The sequence below is a fragment of the Camelus dromedarius genome, chromosome 14 (genome assembly GCF_036321535.1).
Source record: "Camelus dromedarius isolate mCamDro1 chromosome 14, mCamDro1.pat, whole genome shotgun sequence".
In the NCBI taxonomy this organism is placed as follows: Eukaryota; Metazoa; Chordata; class Mammalia; order Artiodactyla; family Camelidae; genus Camelus; species Camelus dromedarius.
In genome coordinates this window covers 57,098,839-57,119,354 of record NC_087449.1, presented here as the reverse complement: position 1 = coordinate 57,119,354, position 20,516 = coordinate 57,098,839, and the positions used below count along the sequence as shown (strand labels likewise).

At 50.0% G+C, this 20,516-nt stretch overlaps 1 protein-coding gene across 1 annotated transcript; it reads left to right on the top strand.

The window, feature by feature from the left end:
• The first annotated feature begins 3,498 nt into the window (after positions 1–3,498).
• Positions 3,499–20,355, top strand: PINK1 (PTEN induced kinase 1). The gene is made up of 8 exons (XM_031464246.2): positions 3,499–3,958; positions 10,830–11,117; positions 12,470–12,570; positions 15,313–15,495; positions 16,014–16,177; positions 17,081–17,208; positions 17,555–17,791; positions 18,615–20,355. The coding sequence occupies exons 1-8, from the start codon at positions 3,563–3,565 to the stop codon at positions 18,870–18,872; spliced, it is 1,755 nt and encodes a 584-aa protein (XP_031320106.2). The 5' UTR covers positions 3,499–3,562; the 3' UTR covers positions 18,873–20,355.
• Positions 20,356–20,516: the final 161 nt, after the last annotated feature.

The window sequence follows — 20,516 nt, the reverse complement described above, 5'->3', positions numbered from 1 at the left end:
TGCTCGTGTTTCTTTTTTTTTAAGTATAATTTTCCATTTTATTGTTTTTTTTTTCTGTTAGTGTTTCTTAAATTATGTATATGTATTACTTTTATTTAAGGACTTTTTAATTGAAAAAAATCAGAAAGAATAAAAAGAAAGAAGATGTAGAAAGGAAATTCATTTAGGAATAATGTAGTATAAATTCTAGAGAGCAAATGTAGTAGTTGATTCTGTTGGGGGTTGAGGGTGAGCTATTTGACATTCCTGTTATTTCCTTCTGGCTCTCCTCTGACTCACCCCCGGGGGAGAAGGAGTGAGTCATGTGATTGGGAGTTTGAAAGGATAGCCCAGCTTCTTCCTCTCTCCTCCCATTTGGGAGTGAGCCTACCCACTCACAGCTTGTGTTCCCAGGTGGCTCTCAAAGGCTGAAGATCCATCAAGCCCCATGCTAGGGGATCTAAGGTTTAAAAATCACAATCCCCATCTTTACAGAATTCACAGTTTAGAGGGGGAGATAGAGAAGGGGCATCTAGCCCAGTCTAGGAAAGGTCAAAGAAGGCTTCCTGGAGGTGATGACCTCAAGTATGGATGGGGATTCTTTCAAAGAGGTAAATTAAGACAGAGGGATCTGCATGGTGCTTGAGATAACTGCAGGTAATTTGGTACTGCTGGACCACAAAGGGCAGGGAAGGGGGATAGCAAGAAAGATGCTAGAGCCAAAGAGTGAAGGACCTTCTCTGCCAGGCTAAAGAGCTTAGGCTCCATCCCAGGAGCAATGAGCATGGGCAAAGCACCTGTGAAGGACTTTAAGCAGCAGGTGACATAGCCATATTTGTAACTTGAATCATCACTGCAAGGCAGCAAATTTATTGGGCTGCATAAAACATGGACTGAATTTCTCGACAACACAACATCTCTACAATCCATCACTACCACATTTTCTTCCATCTTGCCCAAGCAAAACAGAGACACTTCTTCCCAATGAAACCTCACACTCTGCCTACCGCTGTCTGATTCTCACCTCCAAAAACTACAGCCCAGGAGTTCCAAGTTGCTGGCTTTTGATCTGGCAGCAGCTTTGCTCTGTCAACAGTTTTAGCAAAAACTCCTTCCACCTCTGCTGGCAATTTAGAGATAGCATTTCTGAAATGGTCTGTGGATAAAGGATGTTGCTGCCCTGGGGAAATGTGTCTGTCTCCTGCCAGGAGGAGACAGAGAGCACTGAAATGGTGCCAAAGTACATCGTCCACGAGGGAAGGTCAAACAGTCCTCAATATGTCTTTTTTTAAAGTCGTGTCTTTTTCCATTTTTCCATTAGCATCAGCTTCCCCCTGCCTGTGTCCTTTGGGGGAAGGTTAAATGATGCTTCTTGGGAATATTATGCACTTTATCAAAACTGTGCAGTCTTGCTACCTGGAGGGAAAAAGGTACAATAAAGACACAACATGCCCACAGAGCAGTGTGTATACCAGAGAAGAATCCTGTGGCTTCCCAGCAACCCCCTCCATTCTCCTCTAGTTCTTATGGCTGAGCCTATGAGCATATCAAAGCCTGCTTGGTATGTGGTTGATGTTTAATAAATGTTCTCTGAATGAATGAGACTCTCAGACCGAATATTAAATCTGAAGTATCAACAGGTATCTTGGCAGAAAACCATATGCTAAATCTCCAATTCACTGGCATAGGATATCAATAGACAGAAGATGCTATTGGAGAACCTGGGGATGATTCCCCTGAGACCTGAGACATGACACCATCAGGAGAAGAGATAAGGTATGATGGAATCGAAGCTGTGAACCCTCTGAAAGGCAGCCCCTGTGCCACACACAGTAAGGCTGGATCTCTGCCCTGAGAAGGGAGAACATGGAACCTTTTGATTCCTGCTGGAAGCTTCTCTGTGTAGAAATCCACCTGCTTGCCCTTTCCATACGGAAGTCTGATAAAGAATCAAGCTTCATGCTGTGCTGGATTCCGACCTGTCACGAGCAATTTAGACTTTTCTGCAGAAAGAGAAAGGAACCAGTTCAGGGCTCCCTGTTGAACAAGAAACTGCACAGTCTACAATGGAAGGGTAACTAACATCAGTCTGGACATTTCATTTCTGCAGGTGGGTAGGTTAAGCATCAAAGGTCCAGCAAGTTTATTTGCAGCTTAGGGGAACAAATCCAAAAGCTGATAACAAATGCACTCTTTAACTCAAAAACACCAATTCAATGTCCCTTTAGTGAATACATCTTACAAGCTGCGTAGTCATTAAAAACCTCATGGTAAAAGGTTACATTCCTAGGAGAGTAAAGAAAACTCTTTTAGTTAAAATATTAAGTATCTCAGAGAACCTTTTGTTCCTTCGCAGTAAACATTAAAGAGAGGAGCTGCCATGCTAATGACACACAGCAGATGAGTAGATTTAAACTTTAAATGAGACCTTTGCCCCAACTGATCAAGTTTCCATGGATCACACTGTGGTCACTGGAGTGTGAAGTTTCTCCAACCTCTTGTCCTTCTCTTTTTCCAAAGGACAATGTCAGTGGAGCATTTCATAATTGAAATTTAAAGTTCTCTGAGATCAATTAAAAAATTAAAGATAATATCTGATTTCCAGGTGCCTCTATAAATAAATGGGAAAGAAATTCATCTATTTTATGTCTCTCCCAAATAAATGATTGGATATGACAAAGACCTTGCTATCTCCCCATAGGAAAGACCAGAACACACACACTGCTGAAACAGTTGGCCACCTGTCCCTAGACAGGGGTCCGCTCCATGGCCAAGCAAGCCTGGGGCCAGAACTCTTCAGATGACTGAAGATCCCTCCAGGAACAGCTATTATTTACATGTCCCTTAATTTCATATTAGCAGGAAGGAAGGGATGTGAAGCCTTTTACTTGCTCTCTCCTGGTGTCCTGCCATTCCTAACAGCAGCTTTGGGTAACAGGGCTCTGCCACTAACAAGCTGTGTGACTTTGGGCAAGTCGCTCCACGTCCCAGGAACTCAGTTGTTCACTAATCTGAAAAATGTGGCCCTTGTGTGAGATTTCTCTTGGGTTTCTAAGAAGTACGCAGGGAATGTGGGCTTGTTGAGAGGAGCGTAAGGGCATTGGAAAGCAAGGATGCAACAAATCAGGACAACGTGAGCTTTAACCTCATCTCTGACACTGCATTTGACCTCGGATGTCACTGTCCTTTCTATGTCTCAATTTTCTCATCCATAAAAATGACACTCCTATCTCATTGGTGGGAAAATCAATTAGCAAATGTAAAGAGTCTGGCACGGTGGGTGATACTCAGTAAATATTAGCTTCCTTTCTGTTTCTCGATTCTGCCCAGAACCAGCGATGTTCAGATTCAAGAGCTCCCTGACAGGAAACCCCTAAACCCTGGGTGCAAAAGAACCAAAATCTACCCGCCACGCAGGAGTGCGCCCAGCGCCCTCGCACGCCAGGCCAGGAAACCGCCAGGGCGGCGGCCCCGCCCACTGGCGCCCGCGCCTGCGCAGAGGCGCCGACCCCGAAGTTTGTTTTTGCTGCGACCGGCTTACCGGCCGCCTGCGGCTCCGGGGAGACCCGGCCGCGGCGCCACCATGGCTGTGCGACAGGCGCTGGGCCGGGGTCTGCAGCTGGGCCGAGCGCTGCTGCTTCGCTTCACCGCCAAGCCTGGCCCGACCTACGGCTGGGGGCGGCCCGAGCGGCCGGGCCCCGCGGCGGGCTGGGGCCGCGGAGAGCGCCCGGGCCAGGCCGCGGGACCCGGCACGGAGCCGCGCAGGCTCGGGCTCGGGCTCCCCGGCCGCTACCGCTTCTTCCGCCAGTCAGTGGCCGGGCTGGCCGCGCGGCTCCAGCGGCAGTTCGTGGTGCGGGCCCGGGGCAGCGCGGGCCCTTGCGGCCGGGCTGTCTTTCTGGCCTTCGGGCTGGGGCTGGGCCTTGTCGAGGAGAAGCAAGCGGAGGGCAGGCGGGCGGCCTCGGCCTGTCAGGAGATCCAGGTGAGCGCTGGCCGCGGGCCGGGGTCGGAGCGGGGCCGGACAGATCAGGCTGGGGGCGGGGCTCCTTCGGGGGCGGGGTCCTGAGTTGGGTGGGGGCGGGGTTATGGTGTGGGCGTGGCGAGGGCGGGGTTGGGAGGCATTTACTGATTTGGGGCCCGGGGTCAAGATTTATCTCTGTCAGAGCTGGAAATTCCTTGGAAATAACCAATTAAGGCTCATTTTCGATATTACTGATCTCCTGATGTGGGGCCAGCACCTTACTTTTGTCTTAACTATTTCCCCTCTCTCGAACACCTTGTTTTGGAAGATATGCTGATTATAGCCCCTGTTGAACAATGGCCACTGACTTTCTGTAAATTTCCTAAAATTTAATGTCAGCTAAATCATAACACTTCTATCCCTGAGGTCGTTGTCATCCCCAGTTTGTGGGTGACGAAACATACTCAAAGAGGTGAAAGGTGAGATAACTTTAACTTGCTATAAGTCACACAGCTAATAAAGGGCAGTGCTCCAAGTCTGACTTTCCAAAGCCAAGCCCTGCTCTTAACCACTGGGCCAGCCAGGCTGCCTCCACAGTTTAGTTAGTGACATAGCCGAAGCTGCAGTAAAAACCAAGAGTAGCGAGAGAAAACAGCAAACCTACCTAATGGTTTTTAGTTAACTTGTATAGAGTTACCAGGGGTGACTAGGTACATGGAGGTTCTTAGGCTTTTTAAATGCTTGGAATAGCTTTGGTTTCTATTCAGCCAAAATCGGTATTAGCCAGACTTCTCCGAAGAAACAGAACCAAGAGGATATGTTTGTAAAGAGAGAGATTTATTTGGAGGAATTGGCTCTGCATCTCTGGAGGCTGGCAAGTCCAAAATCTGCAGGGTGGGCAGGCAGGCTGGAGACCCAGGGAAGAACCATTGTTGAGTTCAAGTCTGGAGGCCATCTGCTGGCAGAATTCCCTCCTCTTCCAGGGAGATCATTCTTCTTGGGGTTTGGAACCACTCAACTGGGTTAATGCAGCCCGTGCATTTTACAGCTTAGTGCTGGGGTGATGGAAGGTGGGGTGACTTGCGCAAGGACACAGCTGGTTGAAGACCAAGCAGTGTCTCTCCTATGTTTCCTGGTTTTCAGCCCAGTTCTTGTCACGCATCACAAGAGTGTCTCATGTTTGTGCTCTGGCCCGTTCGAGGGGACAGGTGACATCTGGCCTAGTCCCCAGCCTCTGTCCTTGTCTTTTGCTATGGCTCAACTGGCAGAAGCCGAGGGTGGCAAACTTAACAAATCCTACTTAAAATTATGGAGCTTTTTTTTTTTTAACACTGAGGAGGTTGACCCTCCTAAGCTTACCATCTACATGTCCTTTTCTCACACTTCACCCTCCTGTGTCTTAACAGTTAAAAATAATTTTTTAATGGAGGTCTGGGGTTTGAACCCAGGACTTCTTGCATGCTAAGCAGGCGCTCTACCACTGAGCTCCCCACCAAGTTTTTAATTAGTTGCCAATTAATTTTAAAAATTCAGGCATTTGACTTCTTTTGAAAGAAAATCACCAGGTATGGCAGCTCTAGTACTAAAATTCCATATGGCGTCATCCTGGAGTAGAACAGTGACCACTCCCTTTGGATGCATTTGGAAAGCATTTGGGGGAAAAAAACCCTTTAATACGTAAAAGACATGAATATATATTTCACCCAGAGGAGGTACAGGTGCCAAAGAAGCATATAAAACGATGTTTAACATCACTAGCCATTAGAGAAATGCAAGTTACAAATACAATGTGTTATCTCTGCATTCTTATTTGAACAGCTAAAATTTTAAAAAGAAATATAATACCAAATGCTTGTGAGGATGCAGAGAAACTGGACCAATGATGAGAACATAAAATGGTACAGCCACTCTGGAAAATAGTTGGCAGTTTCTTACAAAAATAAACATGCATTTATCGTATGACCCAGCCACTGCAGTCTTTTGGCATTTACCCAGGGAAATAAAATGTTCACACAGAAACATGTACACAAGTGGAAAACAACATGGCACTTCCTCCCAAAATTAAAAATAGAATTATTATATGATCCAGCAATTCCACTTCTGGGTATATATCCAAAAGAATTGAGAGCAGGGACTTGAACAGATATTTGTACTCTATGTTCATAGCAGCATTATTCACCATAGTCAAAAGGTGGAAGCAACCCAAGTGTCCATCAGTGGGTGAAAAAAATAAGCAAAATGTGCTGTATACATACCATGGAATCTTATTCAGCCTTAAAAAGAAATTCTGACACATGTTACAACATGGAGGAAACTTGAGGATATTATGCAAAGTGAAATAAGCCAGTCACAAAAAGACAAATACTGTATGATTCCACCGGTTTGAGGTGTTTAGATTCATGGAGACAGAAAGTGAATGGGAGCTACCAGGGGCTGGGGGGAAGGGATGAGGGGTTACTGTTTATTGGTAGAGAATTTCAGTTTTACAAGATGAAAAACGTTCTAGGGATGGGTGGTGGTGGTGGTTACACAACAATGTGAATGTACTTAAATGCCAGAGAGCTGTACGGTTAAAATGGCCAATTTTGTTGTATATATTTTACTGCAATTCTTAAAAATAATTTTTAAGCCCTGTACATGAGCAGTCATAGCAGCATCACTCATAATCACAAAATATTAGAAACCCAACATCCCTCTGCAGGCTGAATCGTTGCACAGACTCCGTACAGCCACACAGTGGGATGCTAAGCAATAGCAAGGAGTCACCCACTGATCCAGGTGGCGACCTGAATGAACCTCGAGGGCGTTACGCTTAGTGGAAAAAGTCAGATCCAAAAGGGTACATCCTGTGTGGTTCTATGTATGTAACATTCTTGAAATGACCAAACCCTGGAGATGGAGAACAGGGCAGTGGTTGCCAGGGACAGGGCGAGGGTGGTGCAGATACAGACAGGTGACACAGAGGACTTCCTTTGTGGTGACGGGAAAGTTTATATCCTGATTGTGGTGGGGATTGCACGAAATCTGTACATGGGATAAAATCACATATGGCTAACACACACACACACGAATGAATGCAAGTTTAAAAAGATGGTGAAAACTGATTAAGATCTGTAGTCTAGTTAACAGCAGTGTACATTGTCACTTTCCTGGGCTTGATATTGTACTAGTGCTTCATAAGATGTCACATCACAGGAAACTGGGTGAAGGATACACAGGACACTTTGTACTTTTTTTTTTTTGGCAGCTTCATGTGAGTCTATATTTATTTCAAAATAATAAGTTTAAAAGAATTCTCTCATTCTCAAAACTATGGTTGATAAAGGATTACCCTAAGATATTGCTTCCACTCCATGGAATTTTTAGAAGCTAGTCGGCAAGGCAGAACAGGCTTTCGTTCTTTTAAAAGTTGTCACGCAAGGTGTATTAGCCTATAGATTGTAAGTGCTTTAGGAATCCTCCAGAAGGAAAGCTTGCTATGGGCTGGGCTGTCAGGGCTGGTTATAGCTGAAGCAGGAGCTTGAGTTGGGGCTTGCTGGATGAGTAGGGATGAGTAGGCAGAGCAAAGACAACAGAAGGGGGTGGGGGAAACAGTGTGAGCAAAGGTTCAGGGAGGGGCATGTGAGAGACAAGTACCGGCAGGGCGCAGACCAGCCCACAGAACAATTTTCAGGTGTAGGAAGTAGCAGGACAAGGTGCTGAGTAACCTTTCAGTCAGATTCTTGAACAGAAGCGTGACACGTGAAAGCAATGTGGTTTCATTGGGCTCAGAAGCTGGTGAAGGGATGGCGTGAGAGTGGGAAAGTCTAGAGGTCAGCGACCAACTGTGGAAAGGGAGGGACCCGCACATGAGAGTGGATTTGAGGAGGAAGGCGGAATTTGGGCGACTGGAGAAATGATGTCATCTGCCTGAAGTAGGCCAGTTTTGGGGAAATGGCCTCTTTCCCAGTGCATCCCCACAACACCTGCATTTCCATCAGAACTCTTCTTGTTTCATTTCTGAAAACAGAACGGCCCACCAGATTCATAAGTGGTAGAGACAGGAAGACAGGTGTATGGTCAGGCCTCAAGATGGCCATTCTCTTGCTCTCTCTACCGCTCCTGCTCCACCAGCCCCTGCTTCAGCTACATCCTACTCACATGAACGTGTTTGCCCCCTGCCCCAGCTAGAGATTATTCTAATCCTTAGGCCAGAGGGCTCCACCTGCTAGTTTATTCAAGGGAAACATCTGCCCTCATGATGGTGGTTAACCTGAGGGGCTGTGGGGGATGTGCTCCAGCCGCTGGTTTCCCTGGTGACTGAGTGAGCCCACATGACGTCAGTTTTCCCCCTATAAATGGTAGCCTCCTCCGCTGGGTAGCAGATTGCTGCCATGTCCTGTCTGCCGTACACGGTGGGGCGTCTCTCCAGGACCTTCTGCTGCAGACTTGTCAGATCCCCTACCCAGCACACCGTTGATGTCTCTGTCACTGTCCAGGCTCTTTCCTCAGTCTCAAGGCTGGGTAACTACAAGGCTTGCAGGCCTGTGGGGTGCAGCCCAACAATTGGTGAGCCAGCCAGGAGGCCGAGGAAACTCCTGTGAGTGCCGAGATGTTGGGAAACAGGACGGGAAACAGAAAGTTGGGGTGATCCTGAGGCGGCCGTCCACCAGCATGTGGGCCCTGCTGCAGCTGTCTACATGAGAGATGTCTTTCTCTTCCATTCTACTGATGATATCCTGTTAACCTCGGAGTCTCTTTCCAGCTTAAAAATAGCAGCCTTGTGCTCATGGTTCATCTGATGGCTGGGGGTTGGCTGATGAATACAGACAAAATGCAAGGACCTGGATTATCTACAAAAGCCTATCATCGACCCACCACCTCTAAACAATTACAGACACAGGCTTTAGGGTTATTAACTCAGGGAAGGCTTATTAATTGGACGTGTCCAGTTACCCAGAAAAGCTTGGCTGGGCCTGTGGCAATGGCAAAATAATAAAAGCGTACCCTCGGGCTTCTGGTCCCAGCTCTGAAAGTGGGCAGAGCAGTGATGCAGTGTGGCGGAATGGCAGCTGTCTGCCATCTACAGTGTGTTACAGCAGGTGGGAGGCATTACAAAAGGTCCACCCGAGTTGTCAGGCAACGTAGCAAAATCACTCTACCAGCCATGAAGTTCAGGAACAGACCAAAGAGAATGACATACACCAGCATTTCCACCTGCCTTACAGCCCCAGTGCTGCCGGGCTAACGGAGAGGACGAGTGGACTGCTTAGACAGCAGTTGGGATGGGAAACCCGCTCTCTCAACGTGGATGAGGAGACCAACTCAAGCCCTTTGAATTATAACTGAACAGCCCAGGAGCAGTCATCCCAGGCCCATACCCCAGGTTAGCCCAGAGGCAACCAGTCAACACCAAATAGGTTCAACTGTTGACCACTGAAGGAACGTCGCCAACTGTCATTCAGGACAGTAACTCACTTTTGCCCTTGCCACAGGACCCACCCCCAGGGAACACACTGTAAACTGGCAGGTAAGTCCCCCGCCGTCTGGGTTTGCCGCGCCGTGGGGAACGGGAGTAGAAAGGGATGTACAGATTTCACCTGTCTTCTACTCGGCCCCACCTGAGAGTACTCAGGTAATCAATCCGGGCTTCCTACTGGAGAAAGGCACCACTGTACCTGTCCTGTGGTCTCATACCTGCTTCTCCAGTATTCGGCACCCGCTGTGGGGACTGAGGCTGCACAGGGGTACGGTACTGCAGGCCGGGACAAAGACCACAGGTGGGGGGGGGGGTCTCAGAATGCTGTTGCTGCTTGTATTTTGCTTAATGGTCATGATCTTCCCTTTGTTGCGCCTGTTAAACGTCTTACATTTCATCCCTGGCCTCAGCGGAGGGAATCTGGGGACTGGGTGACAACAGTGGCCTCACTGTGAAATGAGTCTTGAGTTCTGGGTCCACAGTGAGATGCTGTTGTCCTCCTCTGGACTTCCATGAACAACTGACCTGATAAACACCTGGCTCCAAAGTTTGCTCACCTCTGGGACTCTGGATCTCTTTAGCTGCTCTTGTCTGCATTGCATTTGTGGTATTTTTTGGCTGCAGTGCACCTCTACCTACCTGACCCCAGGGGTATCACAGAAGAGGGGTGGACCCAGATTGGCAGAGTCATGCAGGGTACGTAGGAGTGGATATGGTCAGGCCTCAAGGTGGCCGTTCTCACTCTTCGTACCTCTCCTGCTTGCCAGCCCCTGCTTCAGCTACATCCTACTCACATGAACGTGTTTGCCCCCTGCCCCAGCTAGAGATTATTCTAATCCTTAGGCCAGAGGGCTCCACCTGCTAGTTTATTCAAGGGAAACATCTGCCCTCATGATGGTGGTTAACCTGAGGGGCTGTGGGGGATGTGCTCCAGCCGCTGGTTTCCCTGGTGACTGAGTGAGCCCACATGACGTCAGTTTTCCCCCTATAAATGGTAGCCTCCTCCGCTGGGTAGCAGATTGCTGCCATGTCCTGTCTGCCGTACACGGTGGGGCGTCTCTCCAGGACCTTCTGCTGCAGACTTGTCAGATCCCCTACCCAGCACACCGTTGATGTCTCTGTCCCTGTCCAGGCTCTTTCCTCAGTCTCAAGGCTGGGTAACTACAAGGCTTGCAGGCCTGCGGGGTGCAGCCCAACAACAGGACTTGATGACTTAGCTCCAGGGAGCCTCCTGATCTCACCCCCTTGCTTGCAGAAGCAGCCTGATATCATTCACAAGTGGAGGGGTGGCTGCTGACCACGTGCTCCTGGTAGCCATCCAGGAGCCGCCTGTCGAGGTGAAGCCTTGCCTCGCTGTACCTCCCCATCTCCCGTTTCCCTTCACTGAAGCCTTGCTGGGCTCCCAGTTCACAGTGCCTGCTTTCTTCTTCACAGGCAATTTTCACCCAGAAAAACAAGCTGCTCCCTGACCCACTGGACACTAGACGCTGGCAGGGTTTCCGGCTGGAGGAGTATCTGATAGGCCAGTCCATTGGCAAGGGCTGCAGCGCTGCCGTCTATGAAGCCACCATGCCTGTGTTGCCCCAGAACCTGGAGGTGGTGAAGAGTATCAGGCTTCTTCCAGGGAGCAGCCCAGAGATCATTCCACGAGGAGAAGAGGAGGAGCAGGCACCACGGGCCCCCACCTTCCCCTTGGCCATCAAGATGATGTGGAACATCTCGGTAAGGATGAAGCTGGCATTTCTCAAAATGCCGATCTGGGGGGCCTGACGGCACTTCCTCCCAGGAGGTAAATAGGAAACGACACAGATTCTCCACAGTACAGGTGCCTCACCTTCTCACTCAAGAGTCTGAAGCAGCATGTCTCAAATTGTAACGTGTCCACCAATCACCTGGGGATAAGGTTAAGAGGCAGATTCTGACCAGCAGGTGTGGGGTGGAGCCTGAGATGCCAGCTTTCTAACAAGCCCCAGGCGGCGCCCAGTCACCAGTGCCTGGAGTGTCCGGGCTGACCAGTTATTTCGGGTCTGCAGTTAGCACCGTCCTCTCTCCCTGACCTGTCTCACAGGGTAGTGCCAGTCACACTCCTTCCTCTGAATTCACCTTCCACCTCACCTCCAGGCCAAAGGCCGGCTTGTCACCTCCCTGCTCAGCTCTTGCAGAGCTCAGTACTTTGGAAAATTGAATATTTTTTCTTCCTGAAAACAAAGATTTCTGTCCACATACAGTAATTTCTTTACCTTGCCATTAGATTGGGGTGGGGATGGGGTAGTTAGGAAATTCATCAAGACCTGGTGGTGTCTTCTCCTGCCCAGATCATCTGTCCAAGGCTAAGGTGGGACACAGCCGTGCAGCTCATGCTGGACATGGAAGAGTGGTTTTCCATGGTCTTCATTGTGGGAATGAAGGCTATTAAACTGTTGCACTTCCCAGCTGGGTTAATAGCTAGCAAGTAGCCAACTCCTTTCCCTGGGAAACATCCAGTCTTAGCATCAAAGCTTCCGCTGGTTGGGGCGTGGCAGTAAGTGCATTCATGAAAGACTTGTTCTTAGAGGATTCTTGCCAGATTCTTAGCAGGTTTCATAAGTCCTAACTGCCATTCATAATTCAACGAGGAAAATAAGGTGCTTTTCGTTTTCTGTTTTTCACTTGGTGATGGGGAAGGCTGTTCTGTGATCCAGCACAGGTTTGGTGGGCTTGTCAGGCTCGGCCTCTCTGCTTGAGGGAGCCTCAGGGTGAATCTTTAATGGTCAGTTTCGAGCCTGGTGGTGACCGAGGCATCCATGGCAGGAAGAGGGTCCCATTCCATGATCATCCTGACATCTCTTCCTGCCCTGGGCACCTGAGCTGGTGGGAATTTGAGGTGTGGGAAGCATCCTCTGAGCTGGCATGGATGGCGCCTCTGCCCCCTCTCTCCTGGGAGAAACTACTGTTGGCTTGCCACTTCGGAGACCTTACCTTGTCTTGAAGGTCAAAGGCAATTTTAAGCAGTAGCTGTCCTGGTCCACATTACAAGGAGGGCCTGGGCTTGTGTAGGCCCGTGTAACCATGGATCTGTTACGGATGTGTTCCAGGCGGGCTCGTCCAGCGAAGCCATCTTTAGCACAATGAGCCAGGAACTCGTCCCAGCCAGTCGAGTGGCCTTGGCCGGGGAGTATGGAGCTGTCATTCACAGGTAAGCGCCCACCTGCCTGCCCTCCACACAGAGCAAAATCGGCACTCAGCACGGGGTCTGACATGATGTGCAGTAGGTGGTAAACACTTACTGACTGATGCAGTCTGTGATGGATTTTCAGTTAGTAGATAATTGGAAAAGATTGTAGATGGTCTGGTTACAACTGAAGATGCAGGTGGCTGGTTCACGCTGGAGCAGGGAGAGAAGGCTGTCTAAAAACACCCAGTTCAAAACTATTGATTCTGATTTCTGATTCCTAAGTAATACCCAGGTAGAACGCCACCTTTCTGTGCAAACTGAACTCCGTCCCCAGCAGAGGTAGCACTCACTTCACTAATAGCTGCAGTGACCTCATGATGCCAAGAGATTTTAAAGGGGGGGCCTGATCCCCAAGAGTCCTCCATGTGGCAGAGAAGTCGGGAGCAGAGTCCCGTGCGGAAGGTGCTAGAATAGCACTTGCTCGGGGCTGAGGGAGTGCAGAGGCAGGGGCGGTGTGCGTGTTGCAGGGGGCATTCAGAAAGGCCTCTTGAAGGGGCAGCTTGTTCTGCCTTTTGAAAGATGCACAGGCATTAGCCCAGCAAAGAGGTAGGACAGGAGGCTCTCCCTGCAGCGGGAAGGCAGGTGGTGGGGACAGCAGCCTGCGCGCAGGGCGCTGAAGGTTAAGCTTGAGCTGGTGGCGGAGGAGGCGCTGTGCTCACTTTAGTATTTGTAGGCCACCAGGAAGAGGTGGCCTGCTGCGTTTTTAGTGACTTATTAGAGGGTTGGTTTGTAGGTCACTTTCCATGAGAAGTAGGAAGGTAAAAATGGGGACTTAAGGAAATAGACGTGGAAACCCTTCCAGGGCTCAGGGGGCCCCAGTATGACTGAGGTCAGTGCAGGCCTGCGAGGCAGCTGCGCGGTGGGCTTAGCAGTGTCCTCCTCTTCTCCTGACCCCTTTTTAGGGAAGGGTGGGTGTCAGCTGCTCTGTAGGGGCTGAAGTTATCTCTGCGGCCTCCTTTTGTGTGGGAGCGTCAGCAGCTGACGTCGCTCTGCTGTGCAGCCGGGAGCCAGCACTGTGATTTCCCCGCTGTCCCGTCTGTAGTCCCTGCCCCGCTCCAGTCCTTCACCTTGCTTTAGTTTTTCCATAGCGTGTATCTCCATCTGTCCTTAAATCATAGGTATCTTTGTGTGTTCATTCATCATCTCTCTGGCTGCTCTGTAAGCCCTGTCTGTCCCCTGTGCATGCCCACAGCTCAGTGCAGGTCTGCCGAATGGTTAGCTGAGCACGGCAGGGCCTCTGTTACCTCAGCCCTGTCTCAGGAGAGGGGCTCTCCCCAAGAGCACCCTGGGTGTACTGCTTCCTGCCCGCCGCTCATCTCGGGACCTCAGGCTTGGCCCTTTGCGATCTGCTCCTGCGGCTGCTTCTCCCATCTGACTCCTGACCTTGCCCTGATGACTCCCTCGCTCCCCCTTGCTGTGTTCATATACCCTCCCCAGAGGCACCAGGCTCCTCCAGGACTCTCTTCTGTCCCTGCAGTTAGTTACACTCGGGCTGTCCCCATGCCCCAGCCTCCTGTCCTGTTCTAGGTCTCTGTTCAGACCCACACACGTGTCCCCAGCACAGCCACGTGCTTCCTCCAGGCTCCCTGACGGCCGGGCGTTGCCTCCTCCCTGTGCCACGGACAGCCTTGTGCTGCAGTCCTGATTCTCCCACTGGCCCTGGTGCCTCAGGCTGGGAACGATGCTTTGACTCTTTGGGTCACACAGAACAGGGGCGCACTGGGCGGATCAAGGAGCTATAGAAAGCCACACGGGGACTGGCTTACAGAGCTTGGAACTGAGGCAGCTCCAAGGACAGGGCGGGCATTGAGCTCTCTGTTGTCTCGATGTCTCTGGGCTTCTGCTCTGTCCTCCTCTCTCTGCCTCCCAGCGTCCTTACTTCCTACCCACGGCTCTACCCTGGCTTCCTGCAGCCCCAGGCAGGCCTCAGGACGTCCTTTCACCTTCAGCCCCATTGCTGACGGCCCAGGTGCCACCACTCTTCTACACTCACAGTCTCCTCGGAGAGACTAACAGGAGCCCCTCCCCTTTTCCTGCCACTGCTGGGGTCTCAGGCGTGACTGCAGGCTCATTGCCCTCGGGTCAGATGCCCACCCTGAGCCCCACCTGCTCTGGTCCAGGTACACAACAAGCGGTCACTCAGTCCCAAGCATGGCCACTGTGCCCAAGCGGGCATGGGTGTGGGGCTCCTGGAGGAGGAGGAGGTGTGGGCAGGCCAGCAGAGGACATCTCCGCTGTGAACTGCATCTGTATCCATTCACTCCCTCAGCCCAGGTTTAGTGAGATTGTACTCCGTGCCAAGTGTTAATGCCAGAACTTGGAATTAGGACGATTCCAGTTCCTTTACAAGTACTAGCGACCTTATGAGGCATGTTCCTACCTTATTGCCCTTCTGCACTTGAGACTGAGCCCAGAGCAGTAACCTGGCCAAGGACTTAGAATCTAGAATTTAGTTGTGGGCAGTCAGACTCCCGGTCTGACCCTGGGCTCTGCCACGTGGGACTCAGATGTGATGAGTTGTCATTGCGGGTTTTTTCCCTCCAGCACCAGGCTCTGCACCCAGCACATAGCAGACCTACAGTAAATATTTGATATAAATGGGTGGATAAATGAATGTCAGTATTAATTGTGGCCTTAGATTATTATCTTTCCAAGTGTCGTATCAGCTACTGGCCTCACATGTGTCCCACTTGGCTGAAATAGAAAATCCAAGGGCGGTCCCAAGCAGCTGGCCCCTCACCCCAACATCATCCGGGTCTTCCGAGCCTTCACCTCGTCTGTGCCGCTGCTGCCGGGGGCCCTGATCGACTACCCTGACGTGCTGCCCCCGCGTCTTCACCCCGGAGGCCTGGGCCATGGGCGGACACTCTTCCTCGTTATGAAGAAGTAAGTGGCAGGGGTGTGGCAGGACCTGGAGCGTGTGGGAGCTGGTCCCTGGCTCTGCGCACCAGGAGCCTGGGGTTGCAGGGAAGAGGCGCCTCACCCTCTGGGAGACGAGGCCATGCCGAGGGCATCTGTCTGCCCTAAAGAGCAGTTTTCCTTTAAGACAACTTTTCATGAAAACAGAATCTCATCTTCATCAGAACAGGCTTTTCACCTAGTGCTCTTAGTACCTTTGACCGTTGCCCATTTTCCGTTTGCCTTCTTACCATAAGCAGTTCTCCTTCTCCTGTCTCTGCATTGCCGTGTGGGGGCTTGAAGGAAAGAGCATCCGTACTGTTACTTTGAGCATGTGAGGTCCCCCTCTTCCTAATTTCACGATGGTGGGTAGGAACAGAAAGGATACTTTGGGGAAAAAAGAAGTCAGTTCCAGGAAGAAGAGGAAAGGCCGTCAGCCTAAGAGTGAACAAGGAGAGCTCCTTGATGCGCAGTAGCCAGAGGCCCTGTCGCCCTCTCTCCACCAGCTACCCCTGTACGCTGCGCCAGTACCTTTGCGAGAACACCCCGAGCCCCCGCCTCGCCACTGTCATGACGCTGCAGCTCTTGGAAGGGGTTGATCACCTGGTTCAACAGGGCATCGCACATAGAGACCTGAAGTCTGACAACATTCTTGTGGATTTGGATGCAGGTAGGTGCCCACCACACCTCCAGGCTGTCCAGGGTGCGGTTGATTTTAGGTCTTGGACACTTAAGAGCCTTCGGGTCTTTTTTGGCTTATAGCTTCTGTTCTGAGTTGCTGTGTCTTAATGTAGTTCTGTACACCAGAGCTGAGTACTCTCTCCTTCAAGATGGAGGTTGTTGTCTCTGTGGGATTTGTGGAGCGATGGTTAGTGGTTCCCAAGGTCCTTTCAGTTGCCCGTTTCACTTGCAGAACAAAAACCACAGTGATGGAAGTCTCCTTAAAGTGAAAGAGAGGTAGACTTTAGCTTAATACAAGAAAGGATTCTCCAACAGTAAGAGCTGTGTCTGGCAAGTCGTTCCCCATCACAGGAAGCACTCAAGCAAAGCTGGATGGCCACTTGCCTGGGGTCCTGTAAAGGAGAGTCATACATCTAGTCAGGTTTGAACTAGAAGGTTTAAAATAACTAAATATGCAATTAAATTCTAGAGGACCTAGCTTTTTAAAGGAAGTCTGAATGAACCCTTTTACAAATAACTATTCTATAATGTACCTGTTTCTTTTGAAACTTCAAGTTCAAATCAAAGACCCTTGGAGGTCATTTGAGCCAGGCACCATCTGATGAGTAAATCAAAAGTAGCTCCTTCGGTCTTGGGAGAACTCCAATTAATAGACTGTTTAGATCGAGCCAAATTGTATCCAGTTCTTCGCTTGGGGACTTTGATTTCCTAGAGGCACGGCCATATTCGTGTGGCTGGCCCTGCTCAGCTCCCTGGAGAGCGAGCAGCTGTCCAGGCCGTGCTGGCCTGCGCTTCTTGGTCAACATAGCTTGATCTTTAGTGGAGACATAGGAGGGCCTCTTGGAGGGTGGCAGGGAGGCTCAGGCACTTACCTCTGCCTGTCACACCACAGACGGCTGCCCCTGGCTGGTGATCACGGATTTCGGCTGCTGCCTGGCTGACGAGCACATCGGCCTGCAGTTGCCTTTCACCAGCTGGTATGTGGACCGAGGTGGAAACGGCTGCCTGATGGCTCCTGAGGTGAGTCCTGCTGAGCATGTCAGGCACCATCAGCAGAACCTCTTCCACAGCTTCTCATCATTTACTCAACACTTCCATCTTTTCTGACCCAGAATTTGGCAGAAGTCCCTTCCCTGCCTCTTTGCTATAATCTGGTCTATCAGATGTTCCCGGGAGTTGTGGGTTTTGTCAGGCCAAAGTAGGCAGCCTAAGCAGATTCTCCTGGATCTGACCTCCAGCTCACTCAAGTTCTGGGTTCCTTGGGACAGAATTCAGATTAGTGTGCGAATCAGGTGCTGTCTGCGCTGGAGTACGAATAGGTTAGAAACACAGCAGCGTGACTGCTCGCCCATTGCTTTCCGAGCAGGTGTGCACGGCCTGCCCTGGCCCCAGGGCAGTGATTGACTACAGCAAGGCTGATGCCTGGGCAGTGGGAGCAATCACCTATGAAATCTTCGGGCTCCCCAACCCTTTCTACGGCCAGGGCAGGGCCCACCTTGAAAGCCGCAGCTACCAAGAAGCTCAGCTGCCAGCGCTGCCCGAGTCGGTGCCTCTGGATGTGAGACAGCTGGTGAGGTCACTGCTCCAGCGAGAGGCCAGCAAGGTGAGGCATCCCCACGTTTTGCAGGGATTATGTGGATGGAAACCTCAGTTCATGTTCCAGAGTAAAGGTCAGGTTTGGGCAAGCACTAGACAGCGCCTGTCTTACAAAGGTAAAGCCAGGTTCAAGAGAACACAACATAGACTTGAACATAAATGGGAGGAGGAGAGCTGGCCACCAGGATAGTCAGGATTCCAACAGTTCAACTCTTCTTGGCTTTAGTTGCTGAAAGTCACTCAGAGGAAAAAGATGCATTTTTAAGAAATGTTTAATGAAGATACAGCTTAAAGAAATAGCTGGGATCTGATCAGACAGGTGTGAGGACATTTTGAAATTACTCCAAAGGCTAACATGTTTGAAACCGTAATGGCAGTGGCAGGTCCAGTTCAAGGGGCATATTTAGTGGAAAGAGCACAACAGAGCAGGGTTGTACTACTATTGGCCGCACATCTCAACCGAGCGCAGCAGGCTGTCGTCATCACAGGAGCTGCTCGCTGCTGCCCGTCACTAAGTCATGAGACAAGTCCCCTCACCGCAGACAGTGCTCAAACACGGGCGGCAGCTTCCTGCACCTTCCAGGATGGGGAGGCTGTCCTAGCAAACTGTCCCCTGGCAAGTGCATACCCATGGAAAGGCCTGGAGCATGGGTAGAGGTCAGCCAGTATGTTAGGTGAGTGCAGGGTACTGTAGGGGAGAGAAGGGTGGAGAAGAATTTGCTTGGGGCCAGACAAGGAAAGACCCTGAAATGAGGGTGCATTAACCAGGCGGGTTGCGGGTGAATACTTTCTCACAGACGTGCAAGCATCAGCTCCCCTTCCTGTTACAGAGACCATCTGCCCGGGTGGCTGCTAACGTGCTTCATTTAAGCCTCTGGGGTGAACATACTCTAGCCCTGAAGAACCTGAAACTAGACAAGATGATTGGCTGGCTCCTCCAACAATCGGCTGCCACCTTGCTGGCCAATAGGCTTACAGAGAAGAACTGTGTGGAAACGAAAATGAAGATGTTATTTCTGGCCAACCTGGAGTATGAAGCACTGAGCCAGGCAGCCCTCCTCCTCTGCTCCTGGAGGGCAGCCCCCTGACGGTTGATGTAGCTGGTGAATTACTAAAAGAACTTACAGTATCTGTGTTGTGATGGTCTGTGAATGCTGAAGGAGGGGCTCCTAGGTAAGGGGTGGGAGTCAGGAGAAAAGATGGCGCAGGGAGGGCTAGTCAGCTGAAGAGAAGGTCTCAGGTTTGGCAAATGGAAGGAACAGCCTGAGTTCACGGTCAGTAGCTACTAGCTCTAGCTGTATGATTTCGATGCATCATATAATCTGTGCAGACTGAAGTTCTCTTACCTATAAAATGATGGAGCTGGCCTTGGTAGCAGTTGACAAACTTTTTTTCTATAGAGGGCCAAAGAAGTACCCAGGCGGTCACAGCTCCTGAACTGAGTCATCATAGCACAAAAACAGCCTTAAATATATAAATGAATCAGTATGGCGGCTTTCCAATAAAGTTTTACTTATGGACACTGAAATTTGGATTTCATGTGTCACTAAATATTCTTTTACTTTTTCCATTTAAAACGTATTTAGCTGGCCCCCTCCCTGTCTTTGCAGGGACTGCAAGACTAGCCCACAGGCCGGAGTTTGCCAGCCCCTCATCTAAATGGAGAGGGCCTCACTCTAACAAGAAATGCTCCCTAATCACTAGGCCCCCTGGTGTATCAGTGCGGAAACTGTGATCAGCTCTCCACCTACAGATCCAAAGGAATGAGTTCTCTGTGCCAGGGGAGAAGATACTACTGACCAAAACGTGCCACCTATAGCTCGTGTCCTGTCTTCACAGACGTCTGAGAAGCTAGTGGCCAAGCTGGTCTGTTAGGTGAGGTTGAGCTGAAGAGGGTCGGACCTGTGTTCCACATTAGAGAGGATCCAGGCCAGGGCACTGGCTTCATGGCAGACTGTGACCCTGACGTTCATCTCCAGCTCCAGGAATGGACTGGGGCTCGTCTGCCAGAGGCAGCCATGACGTCAGTCTGCATGTTACCTGAGCTGAGGCCAGTGTTCCCACAGGTCAATGTATTCAGGTTTCAGAATGAAAAACACTTAAGTGAGGCCTGGGAAGTGGGGAGCCTCTGCGCTTCAGCCGTGCATTCTGGAACAGCTCTGGGGGTGTTTTTGAGGAAGTGTTTCCACAGAGCTCCTCCAGTTACTGCTTTGAGTTTAGCAGAGCAAAAGTGACTGCTGGGATGGGAATTAGCAGTGCAGTGTTTTAAATTTGCTGATTTTACCCTTTTGACTAGTATTTCTTACAGGAATTGTGAAGAATGAAATGCATATTTACAACTGCACAATACGTATGTACCTTGAACCGAATATTTGGCTTTAAGAGTATTTCTTACATTATAAAGACAAGAAAATTTTGTGGCCAAAGATCACTGGGGAAGAGATTTCATGTATAATTATAAACGTGCTTTTTAGGAACACAGCTACTGCCTAGAACAAGGTGAACATATATTTAAGGTTGTTTTCAATGAAGCAGTTGTGTGATTCTATTAAATCCAGCACTGTTACCCTAGATTTCCCATTTCAGTCGTTTCTCCACTGCCTTAGTGTTGTACCACTGACCTGGTTTTATCCCTTGAAGTTTGGAAGCACTACCATTTCATAGTTAAAGGAAATACAGTCCAGTCTTCAGCAAAATTTTTAAAATTTTGAATTTTTACTATTTTGAATCTA